A 23226-nucleotide genomic window follows, 5' to 3' on the forward strand; every position below is an offset into this window, starting at 1 on the left:
GGAAAGCCTTTCTAAATATCAGCCCACAAAAGTAATTTCGTACAGAAAGTCCTTAAAAAGTAAAGAGCTCTTACAAACCAATAAATAGAGATCAAACACCCAACAGAACAACGTAGAAGATCCATGACAAAATAATTCACAGATTAGGGGCACCTGGGTGGCTCAGTCAATTAAGCGGTTAAGCGTCCAACTTCAGCTCAGGTCATGATCTCGCAGTTCATGGGTTTGGGCCCCCCGTCAGGGTCTGTGCTGACAGCTCAGAACCTGGATCCTGCTTCAGATTCTGTGTCTCTGTCTCTCTCTGCCCCTTCCCCACTCACACGCACGTGCACACTCTCTCTCTCTCCAAAATAAATAAACATTTTTAAAAATTTTAATTCACAGATTAAAAGATATTCAACTTCATTTATAACAAGAGAAAAGGAACAACTCCACTAAATTATATATATATTTTTTAACCTTTCAGATTGGCACATATGAAAAGCTTGGAAACACTAAATTGGTAAGAGTAGGGAAACAGGAACTCTCATATATTGTTCATTGAGTAATTGGTACAACCTCTAAAAAGGCAATTTGTTGATATTTCTCAAAATTTCCAGCCATGTACCCTTTGACTCAACACTTCCATTTCCAGAAGCTTACAATTCTCCTCCTCTCCCTCTCTCTCTGCCCCTCCCCCATGTGCCCTCTCTCTCTCTCTGAAGATAAACTTAAAAAAAAAAAGGATAACACCTCATTACACATGAAAATTATGTATAACTCAAATGTCTATGTATATAAATAAAGCACAGCCACACCCATTCATTTACATATTGTCTGTGGCTGCTTTTATCAGACAACAGCAGATATGAGTAGTGGCAACAGAGACCCCATGGCCTGCAAAACCTAATATACTTACTGTCTGTCCTTTTACAGAAAACAACTGCAACCATGTTATAGAGTGTTTTCTAGGATATTTTGTTAAATGGAAAAAGGAAGGTGAAGAAATGGTCTATGGGAGCGCCTGGCTGGTTCAGTCACTAGAGTGTTTGACTCTTGATCTCAGGATTGTTAAGTGTGAGCCCCATGCTGGGAGTAGAGATTACTTAAAATAAAATCTTTATTTTTTTATTTTTTAAACTAAAATATTAAAAAAAAAAAAAGAAATAGGGGCGCCTGGGTGGCGCAGTCGGTTAAGCGTCCGACTTCAGCCAGGTCACGATCTCGCGGTCCGTGAGTTCGAGCCCCGCGTCGGGCTCTGGGCTGATGGCTCAGAGCCTGGAGCCTGTTTCCGATTCTGTGTCTCCCTCTCTCTCTGCCCCTCCCCCGTTCATGCTCTGTCTCTCTCTGTCCCCCCCAAAATAAATAAACGTTGAAAAAAAAATTAAAAAAATAAAAAAAAGAAATAATATATGGTAAGCTATAAGGAACAAAAGGAGAACATAATCTTACATGCAGAAAACATCTCTGGATATTTTAGAGACAGCCTGTTTTAGAGACAGGCTGAGGGGGGGGGGGGCATCATCTCATCTCTTACATGCTTTTATCTTTTGAGTTTTGAATCATAGTCATTCAAATTGATTTCAATTATATATTCCAGTATTTAAACTCTCTTTAAGACTTCTGTAAAATGTGAGTTCAGCTTCAAAATTAAACAAGGCATAAAAAAATAGGTAAGTATATGAGGTGATTAATGTTATTCACTCCATGGGGAAAATCGTTTTACCATGTATTTGTACATCAAATCATCGCATTGTGCACTTTAAAAATTTTGCAATTTTGTCACATATACCTCAATTAAATTTTTTGAATAAATACCGTAAGAATAAAAATCATCTAATTTACATATCAAAAAAACAAGGCATCTCTTCATCTGTTGAATTAAAGTATTCAATATTGGGAGGCATGCCTGAGATATAGCTGGTGAGGATAACGTTTATAAACAGACTTTCTGGAAACTAATTTAGCGTATATGTGAAGAAGCTTTTAAAAGTGCGTACCCTTTAACTTATAGTTCCATTCTAGGAATCTATCCTAAAAAAATAAGAAGATAATCCAAAGATTTATATAACAAGATGTTCAAATTGTGTAATTTATAATGGGTGACAAAATTATAAATAGCCTTGGGGCGCCTGGGTGGCGCAGTCGGTTAAGCATCCGACTTCAGCCAGGTCACGATCTCGCGGTCCGTGAGTTCGAGCCCCGCGTCAGGCTCTGGGCTGATGGCTCAGAGCCTGGAGCCTGTTTCTGATTCTGTGTCTCCCTCTCTCTCTGCCCCTCCCCCGTTCATGCTCTGTCTCTCTCTGTCCCAAAAAAAATAAATAAACGTTGAAAAAAAAACATTATAAATAGCCTATATATTCTAAAACAGTGAATTAGATCAATAAAATATTTAAAATTCATATCATAGAATATTGTCCATTTGTTAAAATGGTACGTTTTAATACCATGGGAATATTACACCATATAATCTTAACTGAAAAAGTAGAAATAATGCATATGTAATTTAATTCTATCTTTAATATATGTGCATAGAAAAATGCTAGAATTAAGTATATCAAGATGTTAACAGATTTTTTTTTTAATGTTTATTTACTTTTGAGAGAGAGCAAGGGAGGGGCAGGGAGAGAGGGGGACAGAGGATCCAAAGCAGGCTCTGTGCTGAGAGCAGACAGCCAGATGTGGGGCTTGAACTCATGACCTGTGAGATCATGACCTGAGCTGAGGTCGACCACTTAACCAACTGAGCCACCCAGGCGCCCCCGGATGTTAGCTTTTAATGGTAAGGCTATATAATTTTTTTCTTTGCACCTTTCTGAGCTTCTTAGGTGCTATAAAATGAGTATAAATTACTCCTATGATTGGAGGAGGGGTGAGTGATGGGGGCGTAGTTACTTTTTAAAAACAAGCATGGAAGGGCCACACCTGCCTTCTTCCTGCCGTAGTAGAGCAGTTTAGTGAATTTCTCTACGATCTGTGCAGGCGTCTCCACGCTGGGGGGAATCTCCCCGGTGAGCAGGTTCGGGGTCCCTGAGCTCAGCACCGGCCAGTCTTCGTCGGTCAGGTTGATGAGGTTGGCCACTGGCGGCTGCCTCTTGTACTTCTCCAGCTTCTTACAGTCTTGCATCAGCAGCTCCGCGATGTCAGATCCCACCATGGACTGCGAGGCAAAGAGGGTCATCCTGAGGGAGAATCCTATTGCCCTCGGGCCGGCAGCCCCTGCTGAAAAGGAGGGCACCAGAGCACCTGCTGTCTTCATGAGGAGGTCAACTTCCAAACACAAGACAGCCCTTTCTTGGACTATTGTATTTCACACTTCAGCTTCACTCTCTCATGGTGACTTTCTGCCTGTCAGAGCCACCAAGATTACCAGAAATAGGCCCACTCTTACAGTCGTATTATGTGGTTGGTACAGTAACCCCAGGCCAGGGAGAAGGGCAGAGAAAAGACCATCTTTAGCAAACTGCGTTGACATCTGAGCAATTTTTTTCCCACTTAGGGCCATTTGTTGCTTCTTTAACATTATCTTTTATAATCATGTCATAAGCCGAATCCTCTCTATCCCTGAAAGACTTAAAGTTCAATCCGGCCTGCACCTGCTCACCCGTCGGAGTGATAATACTTTACCCCATTCTGTCGACAAAGGAGAACCAACAACTGCCACAGTAGAGCTGAGTCTCTGCTCCTCTGTGTCTCAGATTTTCGGCTCTGAGCTGCTTTCTGCTGGCAAAATGTCATGATGTCCACCTTGTGTACGTCTTCCCTATGGAGAGATTTCAGGGAGCAAAGGGTGAGGGGCAGACTCTTTCACCACACAGCACTGCAGGCTCCTTGTACGGAGGGAGGGTGCTTAGCAGAGGGTGGGGGGACTGAGATAGGAGCCTGACAACCCGGGGCTGGGGTACTGAGCCCGTAGTTTCCTTGATGAACAGAAAGGGACTTCAGAAATTCTCTCACACATCCTCCCCATTTTACAGATGAGGAAACTGAGGCCCACAGGGTACCTGCCCAGGGTAGCAGGCAAGGGCACAGACTTTGGAGTCAGACCACCTTGCGTTTAAATCTAGCCTGCCACGTCTCACCTTATAAAACTACCTCCATATAAAAGGAATTAACAACGTATATTAAGTGCTCAATAAATGGGCAATGTTATTTGCTCCAGGTCGTCCAAATAAAATCAATCAAATTGGGACCAGCACCCCCAGTGTCCACACAGCCAGCTCTACGTTCTATCCCCCATCTGTATACCTGTGTGTAAGAAATAGATTTGACACTCACTTTTACTTGAAGGAACCGTCAAAATACTATGGGCTTTTCTTGGAGGGGGAAGCTTCAGGATAAGTTTATAGAATAGTGATGATGATACATAAAGGGCTTCCATATGCATTATCTCACTTGCGTCTCAAAGCCACCACTTAAAGTAGGCACAACCAGTGTTACATCATTTCCGAAAGAGAAAACTAAGGCTCAAAGAAGATTAGCTGATCTGTCTTCCCTGAGACCTCTAGTTAGTAGGATGCGTGGGCCAAGGACCCAGGTCCTCTTGACTCCAGCCAGGACTCTCTCCACCAGAGTGCCCTAAATGTTTATCAGAAACTTGACTAAGAATTTAAAAGCAGTTCTAGCTCAGTCCTGCAGAGGGCAGACTTGCACACTGTCCAATAACTCAGCACAGACTATGCTAGTCCTCTCTAGAAAAAGGCAAGAATTTTTTTTCCCACTGTGATCCACTTGTCTATGATTTCCCAGGCTGTGCTCCACTTTTCTGCCAGTACCTGTTAAGTGCAGAGAATGTTAAAACCTCCTACCATGTAGCTCCTGCAAAACAGAACTGTTTTCAGATTTTTAATCTTAATTTTTCTTTCTGCCCTTCAGCTAGCAAATTGTTTGTCAAAATGGCCCAGGCCACATTTGTCTCAATCTTGTTGCACAGAGTATTCTACTCCAAGGGGGATAGACATTGTCTTTTAAGGAAGCCAAGAACAAATCCCCCTGATCTGGGCAGGCAGATTTTGTAAGTTCAAAAGCCCTACTTGGCAGCTCCTAAGATAATTTACCTGATCAGGGGTCCTGAGAAAGTCCTCATCTCTTCTTGTTCTTCGGAGTCACTAAGAATAATCTGGAACAAAAAAAATCATATTTGGTGTCCCAGACTATATCCACCCAAAGCCCCTGTCAGTCAAGTCCAATATCAGAACCCATGGCTATGGCCCTGGGCTGTGGCTCAGTGCCTTGTGGAGAACACAGGAGGACAAAAGTGAGTTCTCCAGTTGTCGAAAATGAGCCAATAGCATCTGAGGAAAAACACAAATCTAGCATCACTCCTTTGAGAGAAGATCCCTACCTTTCTTTCACAAAACCACGGAATGCCTGATTCAGTTCCCCACAAGGGCACCCCATTCCTGGAGATGTCCAGACTCAGGTCAAGGAAAGCAGAAGGCAGAATGCCAGCTTTCCGGGACACAGAATCTCGTTTACCTCCATGCTGTGCAGTTCAACAAGGGCCGTCTGTCCATCACTGGGAGAGCTGGGACCCACACGCACCAGCTGACCTCCTGGCCCAAAGCTCACAGGCACATGAGAGATGTAGAACTTCATGGGTGCCTTGGGACCAGCTGCTGAGACATCCTCTGACCGACAGACACAGGTGGACACTGTTAGGATTACTGCTGCTGCTTTTCTTTACTTTAGAAGTACACCACCGACATATTTCTCTCCAAATTCCACCTGGGCCAGGATAAGACTCAGGGCAGGTGACATAATTGGAAGAAGCCCAGGCGGGTGCATCTGGGTGGCTCAGTCGGTTGAGCGTCCGACTTCAGCTCAGGTCATGATCTCATAGGTCATGAGTTCAAGCCCTGCATAAAGCTGTCTGCTGTCAGCACAGAGCCTGCTTTGGATCCTCTGTCTCCCTCTCTCTCTCTCTCTCTCTGCCCCTCCCTACTCACACTCTCTCTTTCAAAAATGAATAAACATTTACTTAAGAAGAAGAAGAAGAAGAAGAAGCAGCCCATGCTACAAGTCAGATTTAAGCCTCTCAGAATATGTCAGAATATAATGTGAGAATCTGCTGGTTTGGTCCAAATGGCAAAACACCAGGCCCAGACTCCCAGCGATGGCGAGATGCTGGGGACTCTGGCTCTCATAGTCGAATACTCATGACATGTATCCTACACCCAGACAAAGCAACTATGCTTTGTGGCCTGCCCTTGCTTTACCAAACTGACTCTTGCCTTCACTTTCTTCACCTGTTATACAAAAGTACATCTGGGCGCCTCCCCTCCCAGCCTGATCCTGATGCCTACAAGCCGGGTTCCATTCCAAGAATCAGCTATGATGCAATCTCCAGTACAAGAGAAAAGGTGAGAAATGGAGCCACAGTGGCCTCTCTGCCCAGGAGAAACTACATAAGTAAACGGGGCAGCCGCAGTCCACTCTTGGAAGTGCAGGGGAAGGGTGACTTTCCAAGAGGTTGTCACCCAGCCCTCTTCTCACAAGACTCAACCAGTTGCTTAGATCATGGCAGTACCCACCAGCCTGAATTGGACTCCAAGCTGCCGACGCCACGGGATCGTAGGGCTCCAAGTCAGCTCCCATGTACTGACTGAGTTCGTAGGCGCTAGAGCTGAGACCAGACTCATGCTGCCGGAGAAGGCTGGACTCATTGGCCAGCGATGGCTGGAAGTTAAAGATAATAAAAACACACAGGAAGGATCAGAAGCACTTTCAGAGAAATGGTCCTCTCGAGTGTTCCTTCAAAGCAACAAAATTGAAACTTTCAAATAAATACACCGCGTGGTGGATGCGTTGAAAGGAAAAAAAAGTGATCATTTAATTGACAGGTGTTGGCTAAAAAAAATGAATTAAGGCCTAGTGGGAAGAGTGTAGGCCCTGGGGCCACGGGACCTGAATTCAAATCTCAGTTTTGTCGGGACGCCTGGCTGGTTCAGTTGGTAGAGCATAAGACTCCTGATCTTGGGGTTGTGAGTTCAAGCCGCACTCTGCACGTGTCAAGATTACTTAAAAATAAAAAAATAGGGGTGCCTGGGTGGCTCGGTTGGTTAAGCGTCCGACTTCGGCTCAGGTCAAGATCTCGCGGTCCGTGAGTTCGAGCCCCGCGTCGGGCTCTGTGCTGACTGCTCAGAGCCTGGAGCCTGTTTCAGATTCTGTGTCTCCCTCTCTCTCTGACCCTCCCCCATTCATGCTCTGTCTCTGTCTCAAAAATAAATAAACGTTAAAAAAAATTCTTTAAAAAAAATAAATAAAAAATAAAAAAATAAATCTTCAAATCCGTTTTATCGATACCTAGCTGCTGTGACCTTGGACAAATGATTTAGGCTCTCTGATGATACCGTGGGCATATATCACATAGTCTGTACCCTGCACTGGTAAGCCTTAGGTATACAGGAGAAAATGTTCTCAAAAATCATACATATCTAATCGTGGAAAAAAAATTGATATAAGACTGTCAAAAATCAATAGCTTGTCTCTGCAGTATCTTTGCAACTTTTCCAAAAATCTAAAATTATTCTAAAATTAAAAGTTTATTTTTAAAATATATAAGAACACCATTGTGTGGCCCAGCTGGTATAGGCAGTAAGATTTCAGAAGCGAGCACTGGAAGAGTCAAGAGAGGTTTCAAACTCTGCTTTTCAGACCGGAATTCAGATAGTCTAGCAACTCCCCACTTGCTGGGTAAACCAAATTGCCAGTCCACTGGGGTACCAGTGACAGCCTCTCCTCTTTGCCAGCACCACAGAGTGACCTGGGTGGCATTTCCTGATCCAGCCACACACACACACACACACACACACACACACATGCCAAAGGGCCAGATCAGGGCCCCAGGAAGTCAAGGAAAGGAGGAGGTATGAGTGGAGGCTCCATAGAGAGGGGACGATGTCACTGCTCAGACCTCTGGCCACTGGCCACCCCCACTCCCAAGGGCCCTGCCCTGCCCCTATTTCATTGTCTGGTATGATGCACTGTCACAGTCCACCAGCCCCCGTGTCCCTTCAGATTACCTCATTCTTCTGGGTTCCCATTAGCAGACTCTCCGGAAACAGGTCCCCAGTCCTCTCCGGCCTAGTGTTAGAAGCAGGACTGTCTTTATGAGAGTTCCGACTCTTGGATCTACAGAAAATCACAGGAGCAGGTGAGGGGGGTCCTGGGCAAGCCAGCCAGAGTGAGCTACAGACTTCTGCTGCAGAGCGTGGGCAGTGTCAGGTGGCCTGTGTGCCACAGGGAAGAGCATTGTCCTCCCTCGGCCACCCCAATCTATCAATACCAGAGAAATGGGAGCTCCTGGGTTCCACAGTGCAGTTACTGGAAGTAACCCAAACACTGTGGAGAAGGGCTGGTCTCTGCAGCCTGACACCCTGCAATGACTCAAAGCAGAGCATCTGAGTTGGTGAGTTGGTCAGACACGGTCAAGGCACCAGGCTGAAGGACACCAGAACAGGTGTTTGTGTAAAATGCTCTTCTCTGCTCACTCCTTCCCAGGGGCTATCCCATTCTCCGTGCACAGGAGTGGGCAGAGGAGAAACAGCCCAGCCTAGGGCAGGACCCGATTTTGCAAACTTCGGCCAAGCCACATCTGTTCTGAGGCCAATAAGGAATCCAGGCTCTCGTGTAGGGTGGACCTCAAGTAACCTCACAGGACTCAGCTGACCCCAAGTTTGGGAGCTGCCTCTCAGAATTAAGACTCCACTGACAGCTGGCCTGGGCCACCCTGGGCTACTCCCACAACCCCGTGGCCAGAGTAGAAGCAGACGGGGGTTCTGGAGACAGAGACGAGCACCCGATTCCATAGACTTGCCTAACATAGTGTGAGTTTGGCTGGATCGTGTTGAGCTGGCCTCTCCTTTCACACTTACAGACTATTCTGGTTTTCGTGATGATGCTCACTGAGGTACTTTTGATCTCGGTGATCTTCCTGCCACATATAAGGACTCTCTCGCCTTGGCACTGCACCCTCAGAGAAAACAAGATCAAGACAGGTCATTTCCCATTCCTAAAAGTTTAGGAAGACAGCAGCGAGCTGTGAGGCTGAGTCACCGGAGCACCAGAGATATAAAAACATGTTTGCCAAATTGAATAAAATTGAGACGTGAGCGCTAACAATGGGAGTCAACAGAACGCTCCTCAGTCCTTCCTGAATCAACCACCTTGGCTCCATACAATTGTATCATCGTGGGGATCATGTGTGCGTGTTTTCAGTTTTGAAACAGATTTCTCTTTGCAGGCAGGTCAGAAGCTGCCATCGACACATACCTAACGCCTCAGTATCGGCAGAGTATAAATTCCTGTGGGTGCATATATGCCACCCTCAAGGTAAATGACGGTCAGACTCATCCCAGCCCAGCCACACACTTGACAACTTCATTGTTAAGAACTGACTTCACTGTTACTTGGTCAGAGACTGTAATCTTGGCTGTGACGAGGAGTGGAGGAAAAAATGCGGACGAAGTACGAACTAGCCATGATACTGGTAACATAATGATAGTTTCAGGGCTATCACTGACACATACAAAGGAAAATGACTCTTTTCTGTCTCTTTCCCTCAAGACATCTAGCAGTAGTGTCTTTGCTGGGGCCTCATCTAGCCAAGGAAGAAGTGGGTGAGGACAGGGGTTCTACCTCAGCCAAGTAGGATGGCCAAGATGAGGCTCTGAGCACGCCCTGTCTACCAGATCAGCTGCACCACCCCAAAGGCTCTTCGGAGATTATTCCATACCTCTTTCTTCCTGTAGCTGCTGCGGGGGTCTGTGGTAGTAATAATCTCCATAAGCATATTCTTCCCTCAGGGTTGGAGAATGATAGCTCTGATACGGATCCTCAATGCCTGGCCTAAAATATCACAAAGGTCAGTCATTCAAGGATGAGTGTGGTAAAAAGAGAAACCAATGGAGGACTTGACAAACTAAATAACTTCAGAGGACAAATCTGTGATGTCGATCTAGAACCCGCTTTAAAATTGCAGTTAATTCTAGATCCTATAAACAGAAGATCCAGAATCAGCAGGAGGAGGGCCTTTATTTCAGAACAAGGCTGGGATTTTTAGAGCAAAATCGAGTGTCCCACTCTCTTTGATTTCCCCTACTCCTCAAATACATACATCCAACAATACATGATGTTATTTTAGAAAACCCTGCCCTGAAATTATCTTAGAATACCCCTTCCTGGGGCACCTGGGTGGCTCAGTCAGTTAAGCCTCTGACTCTTGATTTTTGCTTGGGTCACAACCTCGTGGTTCCTGAGTTTGAGCCCCATGTCAGGCTCTGTGCTGTCAGTGCGGAGCCTGCTTGGGATTCTGTCTCTCTCCCTCCCTCTCTCCACCCCTCCCCCATGTGTTTCTCTCTCTCTCTCTCTCTCTCTCTCTGTCCCTCTATATATCTGTCTCTGTCTCTTTCTCTCTCTCTCAAAATAAATAAATATGCTTTAAAAGAAAAAAAGAATATCCTTTCCTGAGATGACTGTGTAGGTACCCAACACGCCATTGTAAGTCCCATGCATATTACAGATGGAAATGAGATGAAGAAGTCACATTGGACTCTCTTAAATCTGACTGCTTTCATTGCCTCTGTCCTCGACATACCTTCTTTGAGAAGTCAACAATACAAAACAGATTGAGGAAAGAATGTCACATTGTTAGTCTTTTTTATTACTTTTATTAACTAATAATTTTTTTTTCAACTTTTTTTTTGGGGGGGGGACAGAGAGAGACAGAGCATGAATGGGGGAGGGGCAGAGAGAGAGGGAGACACAGAATCGGAAACAGGCTCCAGGCTCTGAGCCATCAGCCCAGAGCCTGACGTGGGGCTTGAACTCACGGACCGCGAGATCGTGACCTGGCTGAAGTCGGACGCTTAACCGACTGCGCCACCCAGGAGCCCCATAATTTTTTAATATTTCATGGAGCAAAGGCTTACAGTAATCGTCATAATTTCAACCCGAAATATGTAGGCAGGTAAATATCACTCCACCTGGAAAAGCTGAAGTAAAACATACATGACTTCCAATATTCCATAAAATATTAAATCCTATGTTATCAATCAGGATTCACGAGCAGGAATTCCAGAATCTCCTAGCATTACCTCACGGGGACCTCTTCATTCTGAACTTGGAGACTACAAGTTTCTACCTGCTTTCTCTCAGGTCAATTTCATTTTTTAAAATGTTCCCATTTACTCATCCCATGCATATTTTTTCTGTATGCCAGTCACACCCTGAGTACTGCTCTAGGCACGGAGTCTCTTCTTGGTGCTGGTGGTGTCAGTGCAAACAACACTGAGAAGTTTTTACAAGGAACTCTAAGACAAACTTTCCATAATCTACCAATATTGCCTTTGGCCGTCCCCGAGTCAAAGGGTCTCATCTGCTATCTTGGATCCACCATTCTTTCTACTTTCTGCCCTGGCCCCAACACCCAGTCACGCTGTGATTGCCTCTTTAAGAAGCCCCACCAGAGAACAAAAAGGAGGGAAGTACTATTTCCAGTTACCTAAATCCAATTTGGGAGGGGAAAGTGTTTGGCGAAGTCAATGTAACAGGGTGGAGAAGGAAAAAGAAGAAAAAGAGGAAGAGTAAAAGGAAAAGGAAGAAGGAAGAGAACGATCTACTGAGAAGCACGTAGGAGAGCTGGGTGAACTCCAAGCGTGAGAGCCATACCTTGAATACAACTGACGGGGATAACCACCTTCATAATAGTCAACTCCCAAAACAGGCTGACGCCTTTCTCCAGGCCTGGATGCATAATGGGGCTGCTGGTGGTCCGTCCTGGGGTCCTGCTGCGGCTGGGGGCTCCTGTGCGCGTCTTGCCACTGATGGTACCTCTCTCCATTGTACCAAGAGCGAGGAACGGGCCGATGGTTTCCATCTCTCTGAAGCCCCCGGTCTGGATCCTTTGATGGTGCTGTGGGCCTCCCCCATGGCTGAGGTGGCCACTGAGGAGCCCAAAATTCCATCTTTGACCCTCAGAATTTCCCTCGTGTTTTTATTCAGTTATGTAATTATTTTCTGTTCCTGCAGACAAAAAAAAAAAAAAATCATCATTTTAGGCTTATATCCAAACATGATGATTGATTAGGTGTTCTGAATAAGCATCTACAGTCCTCAAAATCTTTTATCTGAAACAAAACACCTGGGCAGTGATATAGAGATATCTGGGGGAAAATCTCAAGCAGACATATGAAATAAATAACAGGCTAGACAGTTATACTGATGTTGCTTTAAAAATTAAAAAGAATATTTGGAGCAACAAGAGGTGTAGGAGGCAGGAGAGACAGAGAACAGTCATAGATAAAGCTCCAAAACATCATCAAAGTATCCCAACTAAATACATGTTTGTTCATTTATCCCCACCAGCAATTATTCATTCAACAATTACCGTGGAGGTCCCCTGCTATCAGAGAAATGAGTGCGCATGGAGACAGGCCAGAGTTTAAATCCTAACTCTGCCACCTATTAGCTAGTTCATTTTTTTCAAGCTTCAGTTTCCTTGAGAAATGGAATGGGGACCATAACGACTCATTTGCAGGGTTACTGTCAGAGTCAGTGACAACTTATGAAAAGTACCCAACACACTGCCTCGTATATAATAATTGTTCAATGAAACAAGTAGCTAGTGTTTGATATCAGAGATAACATTAGGGCAGTATGAATGGATGCAGACATTTCCTAAACAAAAAGAAGCTTAAAGGGATCTCAAGAGACATCTTTTCTGAATCCTTAAATTAACCTCTTAGAAGAACTGGGCCCTATGATATGGCCCTGCCTGCCCTTCCTCTCAGGGAGACAAGTTTGGGATTGCTTTCATGGCAAGCCAGAAAGCCATGTCTCAGTGATCTTCCTGGCTGGAGACTTTTAAATCTGGAGGTCTCCTAGCATCAAACTATTTTTCCCAACTTATCCTTCAAAATGAGAAATAGCTCTGAAGACATACTGCCTTCCAAGTTCCTTCACCCCATGTCGTGGAGAAGAACCTGTATCCAGCTGCCTCCAAAGAGAAAGCATGTGTCAGCCCTTACTGGTGACTTGGGGATTCTCTTATGGCAGGAGGGTATATTATCTCAATCAGACCTCATTTTTTCTCTCCTGGGAACTGTTTTAGGTTGAAAGACTTGGATCAAATATGGTTAATTTGCTCCCACTCCTGAAACTCCCAGCCTAATATAAAAAAAAAAAATCATATCGGAACAAAAGGTCAAAGGGTATATGTTGAAATCAAGATATCACTCTGCTTGAATGCCATGGAGCCAGGGTCCACAGCTCTGAGCCAAGAGCTGTAAGCAGAACATACCAGAAGAGCAAGGCACAGAAGTGCCTTCCACCTCAGATCTATCACAGCTCAGAAAAACTCCCACCTTCCTTCCTAAAGTGTCAGCCCCTCCCTTGAAAACAGTCAGGTGCATGAAAGCTTTTTCCAAAAAATCCCAGCAAAATCCAAGTGCCCCAACACAGTGAAAGGGCACCTGGGTCCTCCCTGAAGGTTTATAGAACTCAATACTATTTGGACACAAGTAAACTCAACAAGAGGAAAGCCTCTTTTGCCTGTCTTGTCCCCAGATATTTTCACTAGACAGCCCTTCTCCAACCACGAAGGCACAAAACCCAATCTCTTCACTGAAATCACATCATTCTATTATTGAGATATCAACTCCCATAGGTTAGACCTCAGGTTATAATTATGGACACCAAATGAGGGGCGCCTGGGTGGCTCAGTCAGTTGGGCATCTGACTTTGACTCAGGTCATGATCTCACAGTTCGTGGGTTCGAACCCCGCGTCAGGCTCTGTGCTGACAGCTCAGAGCCTGGAGCCTGCTTCGGATTCTGTGTCTCCCTCCCTCTCTTTCTGCCCCTCCCCTGCTCACGCTCTCTCTTTCTCAAAAATAAAATAAACATTAAAAAAAAAAAAACAAAGGACTTCAAATGAAAGGCACCCAATATTCTCAAAGTGAAGGCATCACATCTCCAGTGACAAGCCACACTTCCACATTCACATAAGTGACCCTCCTGGCCCCAGCAAGGGTGATATTGACTTTCCCATTCTGACAGTACAGCTGAGCCAAGAGAAAGAAAGCAAGGGAACGAGCATCCCCACACACCTGCTCAGACGGCTTCCCACCTTCCGTCAGCGTGGCTTCCTTCAGCTCTCTCCAGGCCCACAAGTGTCTCTCTCCTCTTGGAGAATGTCAAAGTCCAGGCGCCACATCTACCAAGACTTACCTGGCCTTCAGACCTACAGCCAGTCAGTTATCTGTTGCAACCACCTGGCCTCCATGGAGCTGATTCACTAGGGCAAAGTACAGCCCGGATACCCCAGCCTGGGACAGGCCTGACTTGGCGTATTTGCTCGGAACCCTGTCGGAGGCTGGTGCTTCTGTTTGCCTGGTCATGGGCTGAGCCAGATTGACTTACATCCAAATCCCAGAGCAAACAAGGAACGGAGAAAGGAGGGAGAGGAAATCCAGAAAGCCTGAGGCCGCCTGGCCTGTGAGAAGAGCACCACCTTTGGGGCATTGATTCATGGCGCTGCATCTGTCGGCCCTAATGCTCAACCTCTCGGGAGTCTCAGTTTCTTCCTCTCTAAAAGGGAAATAACCATACTTAGCTTGTGGGAGTCACTATGAGGATTAAACGTTAGTAAAGTGGCACCTGATAGAGAAATATATATGCTTTATAAATAAGTATGATCTTTTCCTTTCAAAACACATGAGCTGGGGCATCCGGGTGGCTCAGTCAGTTGAGTGTCGAGTCTTGATTTTGACTCAGGCCACGATCCCAGGGCTGTGGGGTGGAGCCCCACGTTGGGCTCTGTGCTGAGCGTGGAACCCGTTTACGATTCTCTCTCTCTTCCTCTCCCACTCGTGGTCTCTCACTCTCTCTCCAAAATTAAAAAACAAAAATTTTTTTAATGAAAAAATAAGCTAATTCCACTGGTTGAGGCAGGCAGACACTCACTGGTGGGTAGTAAACAGCTGGTTTGTCTGGTTTGGGTTTTTCTCATTCATGTTTCTCCCTGTTGGGTTCTGATTGTGTAATCACTTGTGTTGTCCGATGGAAGGAAAATGTATCGAACTGAAGGCACCGGTCAGTTTTCTATTACAAAAAGAAAACAATTTTTTGTCTTTAAAAAATGCATTTCTTCAGGTAGACACGGAGAAGCTTACGTCCACTTGTGAATTACTATTTTAAAATTCAGCAAATCATCATGTTATACACCTTAAGGTTACATAGTGTTGTATTTCAATTACGTCTCAATAAAGCTGGGGAAAAATTTTTAAAAATTCAGAATTTGTTCTAAAAGCCTCAAATCACTTATTCTTTCTTTCAACAAATACTTACTGGGGCCCTGTTATGTACCAGGACTTGAGACACTTAACTACGAAAGACACAGGCCTTGACTTCAAAAAGCAAGAGCAGGTTAACCTCTCCTGTTGTTAGTCTAGGGAAGACCACCTGGGTGGATCTCATGGTCAGATAAGGCAATCAATGTCCCTAAACTATACGATTTTATCTCAGACCCTCAGCCGACTCCTAGGGCCTGCCAATGAACTGGGTGTAGAATTCTCTGACCCTGGTAATGGTTTCTTACTCCCACTGGTGAGCTGTTGTCTGTACTGCCATTTTTAACCCTCCTAAAAAGAAATACTAGCGAAGGACATACACATTAACAGCAGGAAGCGGAAGAGGTTTGATTATGACACAGACCCAGGTATCAAATTATGTGTTCCAGCACATCACAATAGCATTCATGAAAATCTGATGTAACTCTTTCGGCTTATGACACGATGGTAGTCCTACCTTTAACACCAGCTACATTACTGGAATGCCAACTCTGGAAGGGACCTTGAGGTTATTTTAGTGACTTCACTTTACTGATAATAAAACAAAGATCCTGAGAAGTGAACTGATTTACCCAAGATCACAAAGCTAACTGGACGCTCGGTCAGGATTACAATGGTCTGTTGGGAGTTCCCTTGCACCAGGCTTCCAAGAGCTGATTCTTAAATATTCAGGAATTGTGTGAGCCAGTAGTTAAACCGTTGGTAATCTGGAATCCACCCTGGTGGGAAATTTTACACAGAAACCCCCAAATGCTACAAAGCAAGGTGGTTGCTGTTGATTTCAGAGAGCCAGTTTAACAGCATACGGAGAACAGCCCCCAAGTCCTCCTTCCTGATTCAGTGTTCTTCCAACTACAGAATTATCATTCTGTTACTAGCTTTCATTGCACATCTCTGGTTTAAACATCTAGCCCAGTTATTCCAAATGCTCCTTTTGTGACATCCCAAAGCATCTCTAATTATCTCAAGAGTTATTATGAAACTCTTCAAACACTCACCAACCAAAATTAATTTTAATTAGCTTTAATTATTTTATATTGACATATGGCATATAACAGCTATATGGGTCATAGAATGAAATAGATCATAGAATGAAATAGATCTCACTGCTCCAAAGGTTTGGGATTTATCAATCCCTGCTTTTACCAGTCCCACATATCTACAGTTACTAAGTCTCTCAACCTGGCTGCTCAATTCCTCCTGGTTTCTAACCAGATTTGTCCAGCTTGACAGTACATTAGCATCTCGTCCCCACCAGGAGGTGGGCTAAAATTAGTCCTGACACCCCAAGTCCTTGGCAATGCCCTTGCATCATCCCGTAGTCTTCCTCATGCTGAACAGCTACAGATTTCACATTATCCCTCCCCCACGTGTCCTGTCCTCATGTCTGATTCCTGCTCTTCATTCCTACCATCCACTGGAATTGGAGCCCGGGCTGCTTGCTAATTTATGTGAATTTCCTTTCCCAGTCTCTGTTCCCCATTCCAAATGCCAGACCACTGATAAAAATCTTGCTTTTCACAGGAATAACTACCCTGGTTTGACATCTAACAAAAGTATCATCACTGCTAATAATGCTGTTAATCTCTACCCACCAGATTAGTGCTGATGGATGTGAACACCCACCTAGATCCAGGTCAGATTTGCCACGAAGCTGTGTACACTATGATTTAATTACTGCTTACTCTTGTACAGGACAACTCAGTGGCTGAGACATGCCTCAGGCTTGACCCAATTTCTTTACTCAAAGTGAAAATTTAGAAAACAAACTGAGAGGTCCTATGTCAACAGATTAACAGTAACTGTTTGTCTGGATAATGGAATTGTGGATGATGTTCTTTTTCTCTTCTAACTTTTCTACAATAAACATGCTATTTTTAAGGAAAAAAATCAACTAACATTATTTTTAATCAGTGCTATGCCCAAATGTGTCATTGTAATGTCAGCAATAATTATGCACCCCTATGCAACAGTTATGCTAAAATGGGGCAGTGTCCAAGTTTGGTTAACTGTGCTCAGTCTTCTCTTCTGGAAAGAAAATTCCAGAAGTCATTCATTCACTACACAAATGTTTATTAAACATCCACTATATGTTCAGCATTGTCATATTCATAGGAGATAAAGATAAATAACATATAATCCCTGCCCTATAGAAGCTTTCAGTTCAGTGGAGCAGTAGACATCCAAACATGGAGAAGAGGAGAGAAATACAATGTATATACATATATACATATATATGTATTTATATTTATAAAATAGAATTGACATGAAATGATACTCTGTTGAACATATGAAATGAAGAAAGAGAAGTAAAGGACGATTCCAAGTTTCTAGGCCATAGAGAGGGGACCACACTGTCTTTTTTTGGGGGGATAATCATCTTGGAAGAGGAGCCAGCTTGGTAAGGAGATGATGACTTCAGTGTCGGACTTGCTAACTGAGGGGCCCGTGGGCAGAGGTAATCAGTGGTCAAGAACTAGTAGACACTAAGAGTCTAGAGCTCAAGAGAGAGGTCTGAGGAGGGAGACATGGTGATTGAAGCCATAGGCATGGGTAGCATTGCCTTAAAAATGCTTAGAATCAGAAGACAGGTCCTAGAAAGGAGCTCTGAGGAACACCAACCCCCACAGCTGGATACAGAAGAGGAGCCCATGAAGAAGAATAAGGAGGGTCAGAACGGTAGGCAGACAGCCAGGGGTAGGTGGTGTCTCAGGAGCCAGGGGAGGGGATGGCTTCAAAAGTAGGAGAGCGGTCGACAATGCCAAACTTCAGGGAAATGTGGAAAAAGGCAACAGGTGGAAGTGTTCTTGGCATCAGTGGATTTAACCAGGAGATTTGATGATCATAACACGGCCAACTTCGGTAGAACTCTGGTCAAGGGAGTGAGGTATTCGACACAGAAGTCACTCATACAGAGAGTGGAGAGTAAGAAAAAGGAGACTGAAAGTCAGATCAGCGTATGTAGAAGACTGGATGCGAAGAAAAGGGGCAAAAGCTGGGGCTGCTGTGGGCACTCAGCTCTGAAGAGCTGTTGTAGTGTGGACAAGACCAAAGAGAGTCATATGCTGATTCCCATAGAGACAGAGAAAGGAAACACGCTTTCTAAAGGAATAAATCCCCAAAGAGGCTGCTCATATGGGATCCAGAGTATAGGAACACAAAGTGAACTCGCTAAGAGGAAGGACACCTCTTCCTTGAGAAAGGGATGGGGGGTGGAGATGGGCACACATGGGGAGAGGCTTGTGCATAAAGGCACCAGATATGGAGAATTCTCTGTGGAATGGACTGCCAAGTTCCATTGGCTGGAGATCAGGGAGGATTTGGTAACAGACTCGAGAAACATTAGGAGGGTTTGCATCAGCCAGTGTGGAAAGTGGGAGTGGGCTTTAACAGGGACATGGGCTCAGAGGAACAAGCACATTGGAAATGCAGCTGTCATTAGACCTGAAGCTCCATGGGCACACTGACCAGCTGGGCTCCATTCCACGTGACAATCCACGTGCCTAGCATGGTGCCTGACACATGACACGAGCTCAGTCAAGAGTTTCTTTGTATATGAGTGGACACCTTAAACCGACGGCAGCAATAGTCTAACCGTCAGATTCCACCCAGTAGTTTCCACCTCCTGAATAGAGGACTAAACTCTGGGACAGGCTTTCTAGAGAAAGGAAAAGAGAACGTTGAGGCAGTGAGTTAAGGGGACTGACCAGAGAGTGGTTAAAGGGCTGGCATGTGGGACACAAAGGAGACAGAAACCGGTGCCAATCATCTGCACGCCTTGTTAAAATGAGGTCCCCGCAGATGCTTAAGAGACGTGCTCCAAGGGGAAGGTGGGGAAAAAAAAAAAAAAGAACATTAAATCACAATAATAAAAACAAACAAAAAACCCTCTTCGTAACAGCGGGAATAACTGGATAATGTCCACACCTGCATCCCCAACAACATCTGAGACGTCGAGGCTCTCCTCGCAGGCATCTCCTGGCTGTGACTCTAAGAATGAGTCCAGGGGCGAAGGTTGGACACAGAGCAGCCCCCTGACTGCGGCAAAGCTACCGCCTGGAGCCAGCCTTGGAGATGTGGGCCTCATGGCCGCGGCCGGTCATTGGCTGCCAAGGCTTTGACCCCTTCCTTCAGCACAGCACGTGCCGGTCAGCAGTTCCAGTTACCAGGAAGGCCGCGTGCCAGGAAAGCATGGTCCGAGGGCCAGAGACAATTAGCCTGGCACGGGCACCGTGAGCCACCTGCCAACCCCAGGACTGTTGCTGTTGCTCTTACCACAAGGGAAGTGAAGGTTTGGGCACAAAGCAGATTTCCTGCAGGAGCGAGGAACACCGTGTACAAGAGCTCCTTTAAATGCCACCTGCCCGGCTGCCTGCAAACTGGCCCTCCCTACATCCACCTCCGCCGCCAAGAGCCAAGAAGTACATCACGCAAGAAAAAGAATGACTCCATTCTTCCCTATGAGCCTGGGCTGGCGGGGGTGGTCCACCTTCCCCTCTCTCCAACCCTCCGCCCCGTTTTGTTGATGCCCCCAATCCCAGGGGGCAGATGTATCTGTGACTGCTGACCTCACACCAAGTGCCAACAGGCTGAGGTGACTCACACAGCCACTAACGAGAAGAAAGGGCTGTAATATGCTCAGGGTGTTCTCCGAGCCAGCAAGGCTAACAGGACCCGAATTCCCCAGAGGGGCAGGACAACTTATTCCGGTGACCCCAGAATAACAAGCCTGCCTGGGAAGTGAATCTCAGCTCCAGCTCCCCTACCTCCTGGCTGCGGGAACTCGGCAAGTTATTCTGTCTCCTTTTCATCATCTGTGAGACGGGGATAATAACAGAAGCTATCTCACAGAGGTATTATAAGGGTTTGATGAGATTAAAACCTACAAAATGTTTGGCGTATAGTAAATGCTCAATAAATGTTATTTTCCCGGAAATGCTGTAAAGTGCCTAGGAACTGTTATGCACAAATCATTAGTAAGGGATTAATTGAGTATCTATTACCACTGGGAAATCTACAGGTTCTTAATCCAGTGCCCCCCCCACCCCCATTGAGCCAGGAGATCAGGGGAAAATAGAGAAATGATGTCAAATACTGCATAGGACAAAAGGAATGAGTTAAAGCAAGATCATGAGAATTAGAAACTTCAACAATGTACAGCCCAGTGCTTCTCACACACTGCAGCACAGTACTTGCAGCCCCAGCGACGGTGCAGGATGCCACAGGATAAGCACCAATTTTAGGTTATAAGCCATTTAAAAATATATCTTAGAGGCACCTGGGTGGCTCAGTCAGTTTCATCCGACTTCAGCTCAGATCATGATTTCACAGTTCGTGGGTTCGAGCCCCGCGTCTGGCTCTGTGCTGACAGCTCGGAGCCTGGAGGCTGCTTCGGATTCTGTGTCTCCCTCTCTCTCTCTGTACCTCCCTCGCTCGCGCTGTCTCTCTCTCTCTCAAAAATAAACATTAAAAAAATGTTTTAATAAAATAAAGTGTATTTTTAAGTTTGAGCAAATACAAATATTGTATTATTGAATATCAAGGAATAAAACTCACATTTGTATTACTTTTTACTATGAAGCATGAGACTCCAAAGAAATTTCACACTTGCAGTAGGACAAATAGACACATGCACGCACGCTCACACATTTCCATGCACATGCCCTGCACCCCCAGATCGCTCCCTGCCATTTACTGGAAACGTTTGAGAGACACATTCTGAACAAGAACAGACATCCAGACACACACTGATGAGCTGGAAAGAATCTCTAGAAAGCATCCATCCCTGCAGGTGAAGCAGTATCCAAGCCAGGGAGACTCAGGCCAAGTCCTCACTCACAGCGCAGACCCTTGGCCCCCCCAAGCTCCATGGCTGGATTCAGATTCTCTACCACATAAGACTCTATAGGGTGCCCAGGAGTTCCGCGACTCTCTCGGTTTACCTGGGGCAGGAAGAGTTGGCTCTCCAATGAAGGTGGGTCCTCAGGCTCCTTATGGAAACACACCCCAACATTTTAGAGTCAAGATGCCCTTCCTGATGTAGAACACAACCATGTGTGATTCAAACTCTCCTTTGAACTCTTTGAACCAGGGAAAGCAGTCATGCCGCTCAGCCCCCTCTCTCCAGGTTACACAGCCCCAGTCCCACTGATGTTTTCCTGATTAAATTTCCTTCCCTCAATCATTTTGAGTAGCAAAGGCCCAGCGGAAAGAAAATAGGAATTGAAATTTGGATTTAGGTTTAATTATGCCAGTTCCCAGCCATGTGTCTCGGGGGGGGGGGGGGAATCACTGATTATCTATGAGACCCAGTTTCCTCATCTTTAAAATGAAGTCTAGAAAGTACATCACAGGGCTGTAATGTGCATGAAATGAAATGAACTATGGACAGACACCAAAGTAATTATTAAAGGGGGAAGTGGGTTTTCAAAAAATCGTTGCCGTTCCCCTTTCCAGGTTCCTTACATTTGTTAAAGGTGTGACATGCCATGCTTGTGACTATGGTGCAGTCAAGAGCCCAGGCTTTGTGGTCAGAGTTGGGTTTGAGTCCCAAAACCTCCATGACTCGCTGGAAGACGTCAAGCCAATTACTTAACCTCTCAGGCTAAGCATCCTCATTTGTTAAATGATTGCATAATAATAGATATCTTCACAAGGTTGTGGCGGACTAAATGAGATAATGTACAGCCCATTGTATGTCATAGGTGTTCAATTAATATTTGATGAATAAATACATGCATGATCTAGGAAAAGCACTTAGCGCAGCACCTACATGTATGAAGCGTTCAACAAATGCTTGTTGTTAATGTCATTGTTTCAGAGAGCACAGCAGTAGAGTTAGTCTCTACGCTCTTCAGGGTATACGTTCTTACTGACTCTTCATTACTGCAGTTCATATTTAGTTTTTTATCTTAACTGTTCTTTATTATTGGCTTAGAATCGAATCTGAGACTATTGGTTTCTATTTGTATTCCTCCCTCTCTCTCTCACCGTAATTATCCATTACATTCATAACGTGTTTTCCCCAGAGATGCCCATCTTTGGTTCATTGTTTTCATTACCCAGTGGCATCAGTAGAGAGTCTGTTGGTTTGAGGACAATAAAAGCAAAACCAGAAAGTGTAGGAGATTTCACCAAACTCACATAGTGTGAGCACGTCATCAAGTGGAGGAAAATCAACCACAGGACTTCTAGTCAAAGTTTTGCTCGGGGAAGCATACTGGTTAGAGGGTGCCTGGGTGGCTCAGTTGGTCAAGAATCCAACTCTTGATTTCGGCTCAGGTTATGATCTCATGGTTTGTGGGTTCGAGGCCCACATCTGCACTGAGAGCGCAGAGCCTCTGCTTGGGATTCTGTCTCTCCCTCCCTCTCTTCCCCTCCCCTGCTCATTCTTGCTCATGCTCTCTCTCTAAATAAACAAATAAACATTTTTTAAATGAAAAGCATTCTGGTTAGGAACAGCCTTGTGACATATTTAACACAAAAATGCAATTATTCAGAAATCTATTCTATGGAAATACAGTGATTACAATCTTCAAAGCTATCTATTCGTGTAAATAGGTTCATTCAACCTGTTATAGATATAGTCATAAAAATAAGAACTCAAAGATTAATTCCTGTATTTTCTCCTCGTCCCATTTGTTAGTCAGCAAAGGTGCATAACACTTTGCTGGTTCTCCTCCTCTGCCCACTGTTCCATGGACAGAAATAGCCTCTGCCTGCACAGAGCGTGAGTGCACACACGTATTTTGGTGGCGCTCATGTCCCTGTTCTCTCAGTTTGGAATAAGTGACTGCAGATATAGCAAAGATCCCCAGGAGTGCTGTTCTAATGCTCAATTTAGCACATCAGGGCAATTTCCAGAGGAGCCACTTATGATGCCAAAAAACAAAGTTCAAA

General features: G+C 45.0%; 1 protein-coding gene across 8 annotated transcripts in view; it reads right to left on the bottom strand.

Annotated features, from left to right (window-relative positions):
- The window catches only part of SEC16B (SEC16 homolog B, endoplasmic reticulum export factor), a 55150-nt gene that overhangs the window by 26655 nt on the left and 5269 nt on the right, over positions 1-23226 (bottom strand). For 2 of the 8 annotated variants that reach the window (XM_043569076.1, XM_043569071.1), the window contains exons 2-10: positions 11650-12003; positions 9716-9828; positions 8856-8946; positions 8004-8112; positions 6513-6657; positions 5458-5609; positions 5037-5098; positions 3607-3742; positions 2909-3139 (exon numbers count right to left, since the gene is read on the bottom strand). In XM_043569076.1, the coding sequence (XP_043425011.1) occupies positions 2909-3139; positions 3607-3742; positions 5037-5098; positions 5458-5609; positions 6513-6657; positions 8004-8112; positions 8856-8946; positions 9716-9828; positions 11650-11945 (1335 nt within the window). In that variant the 5' untranslated portion in view covers positions 11946-12003. Of the gene's footprint in view, positions 1-2908; positions 3140-3606; positions 3743-5036; positions 5099-5457; positions 5610-6512; positions 6658-8003; positions 8113-8797; positions 8954-9715; positions 9829-11649; positions 12004-13048; positions 13723-14085; positions 14715-14941; positions 15158-23226 lie in introns of those variants that run through there. The other 6 variants (XM_043569072.1, XM_043569075.1, XM_043569073.1 and 3 more) reach the window with 6 other exon arrangements.

The sequence above is a fragment of the Prionailurus bengalensis genome, chromosome E4 (assembly GCF_016509475.1).
Source record: "Prionailurus bengalensis isolate Pbe53 chromosome E4, Fcat_Pben_1.1_paternal_pri, whole genome shotgun sequence".
NCBI lineage: Eukaryota > Metazoa > Chordata > Mammalia > Carnivora > Felidae > Prionailurus > Prionailurus bengalensis.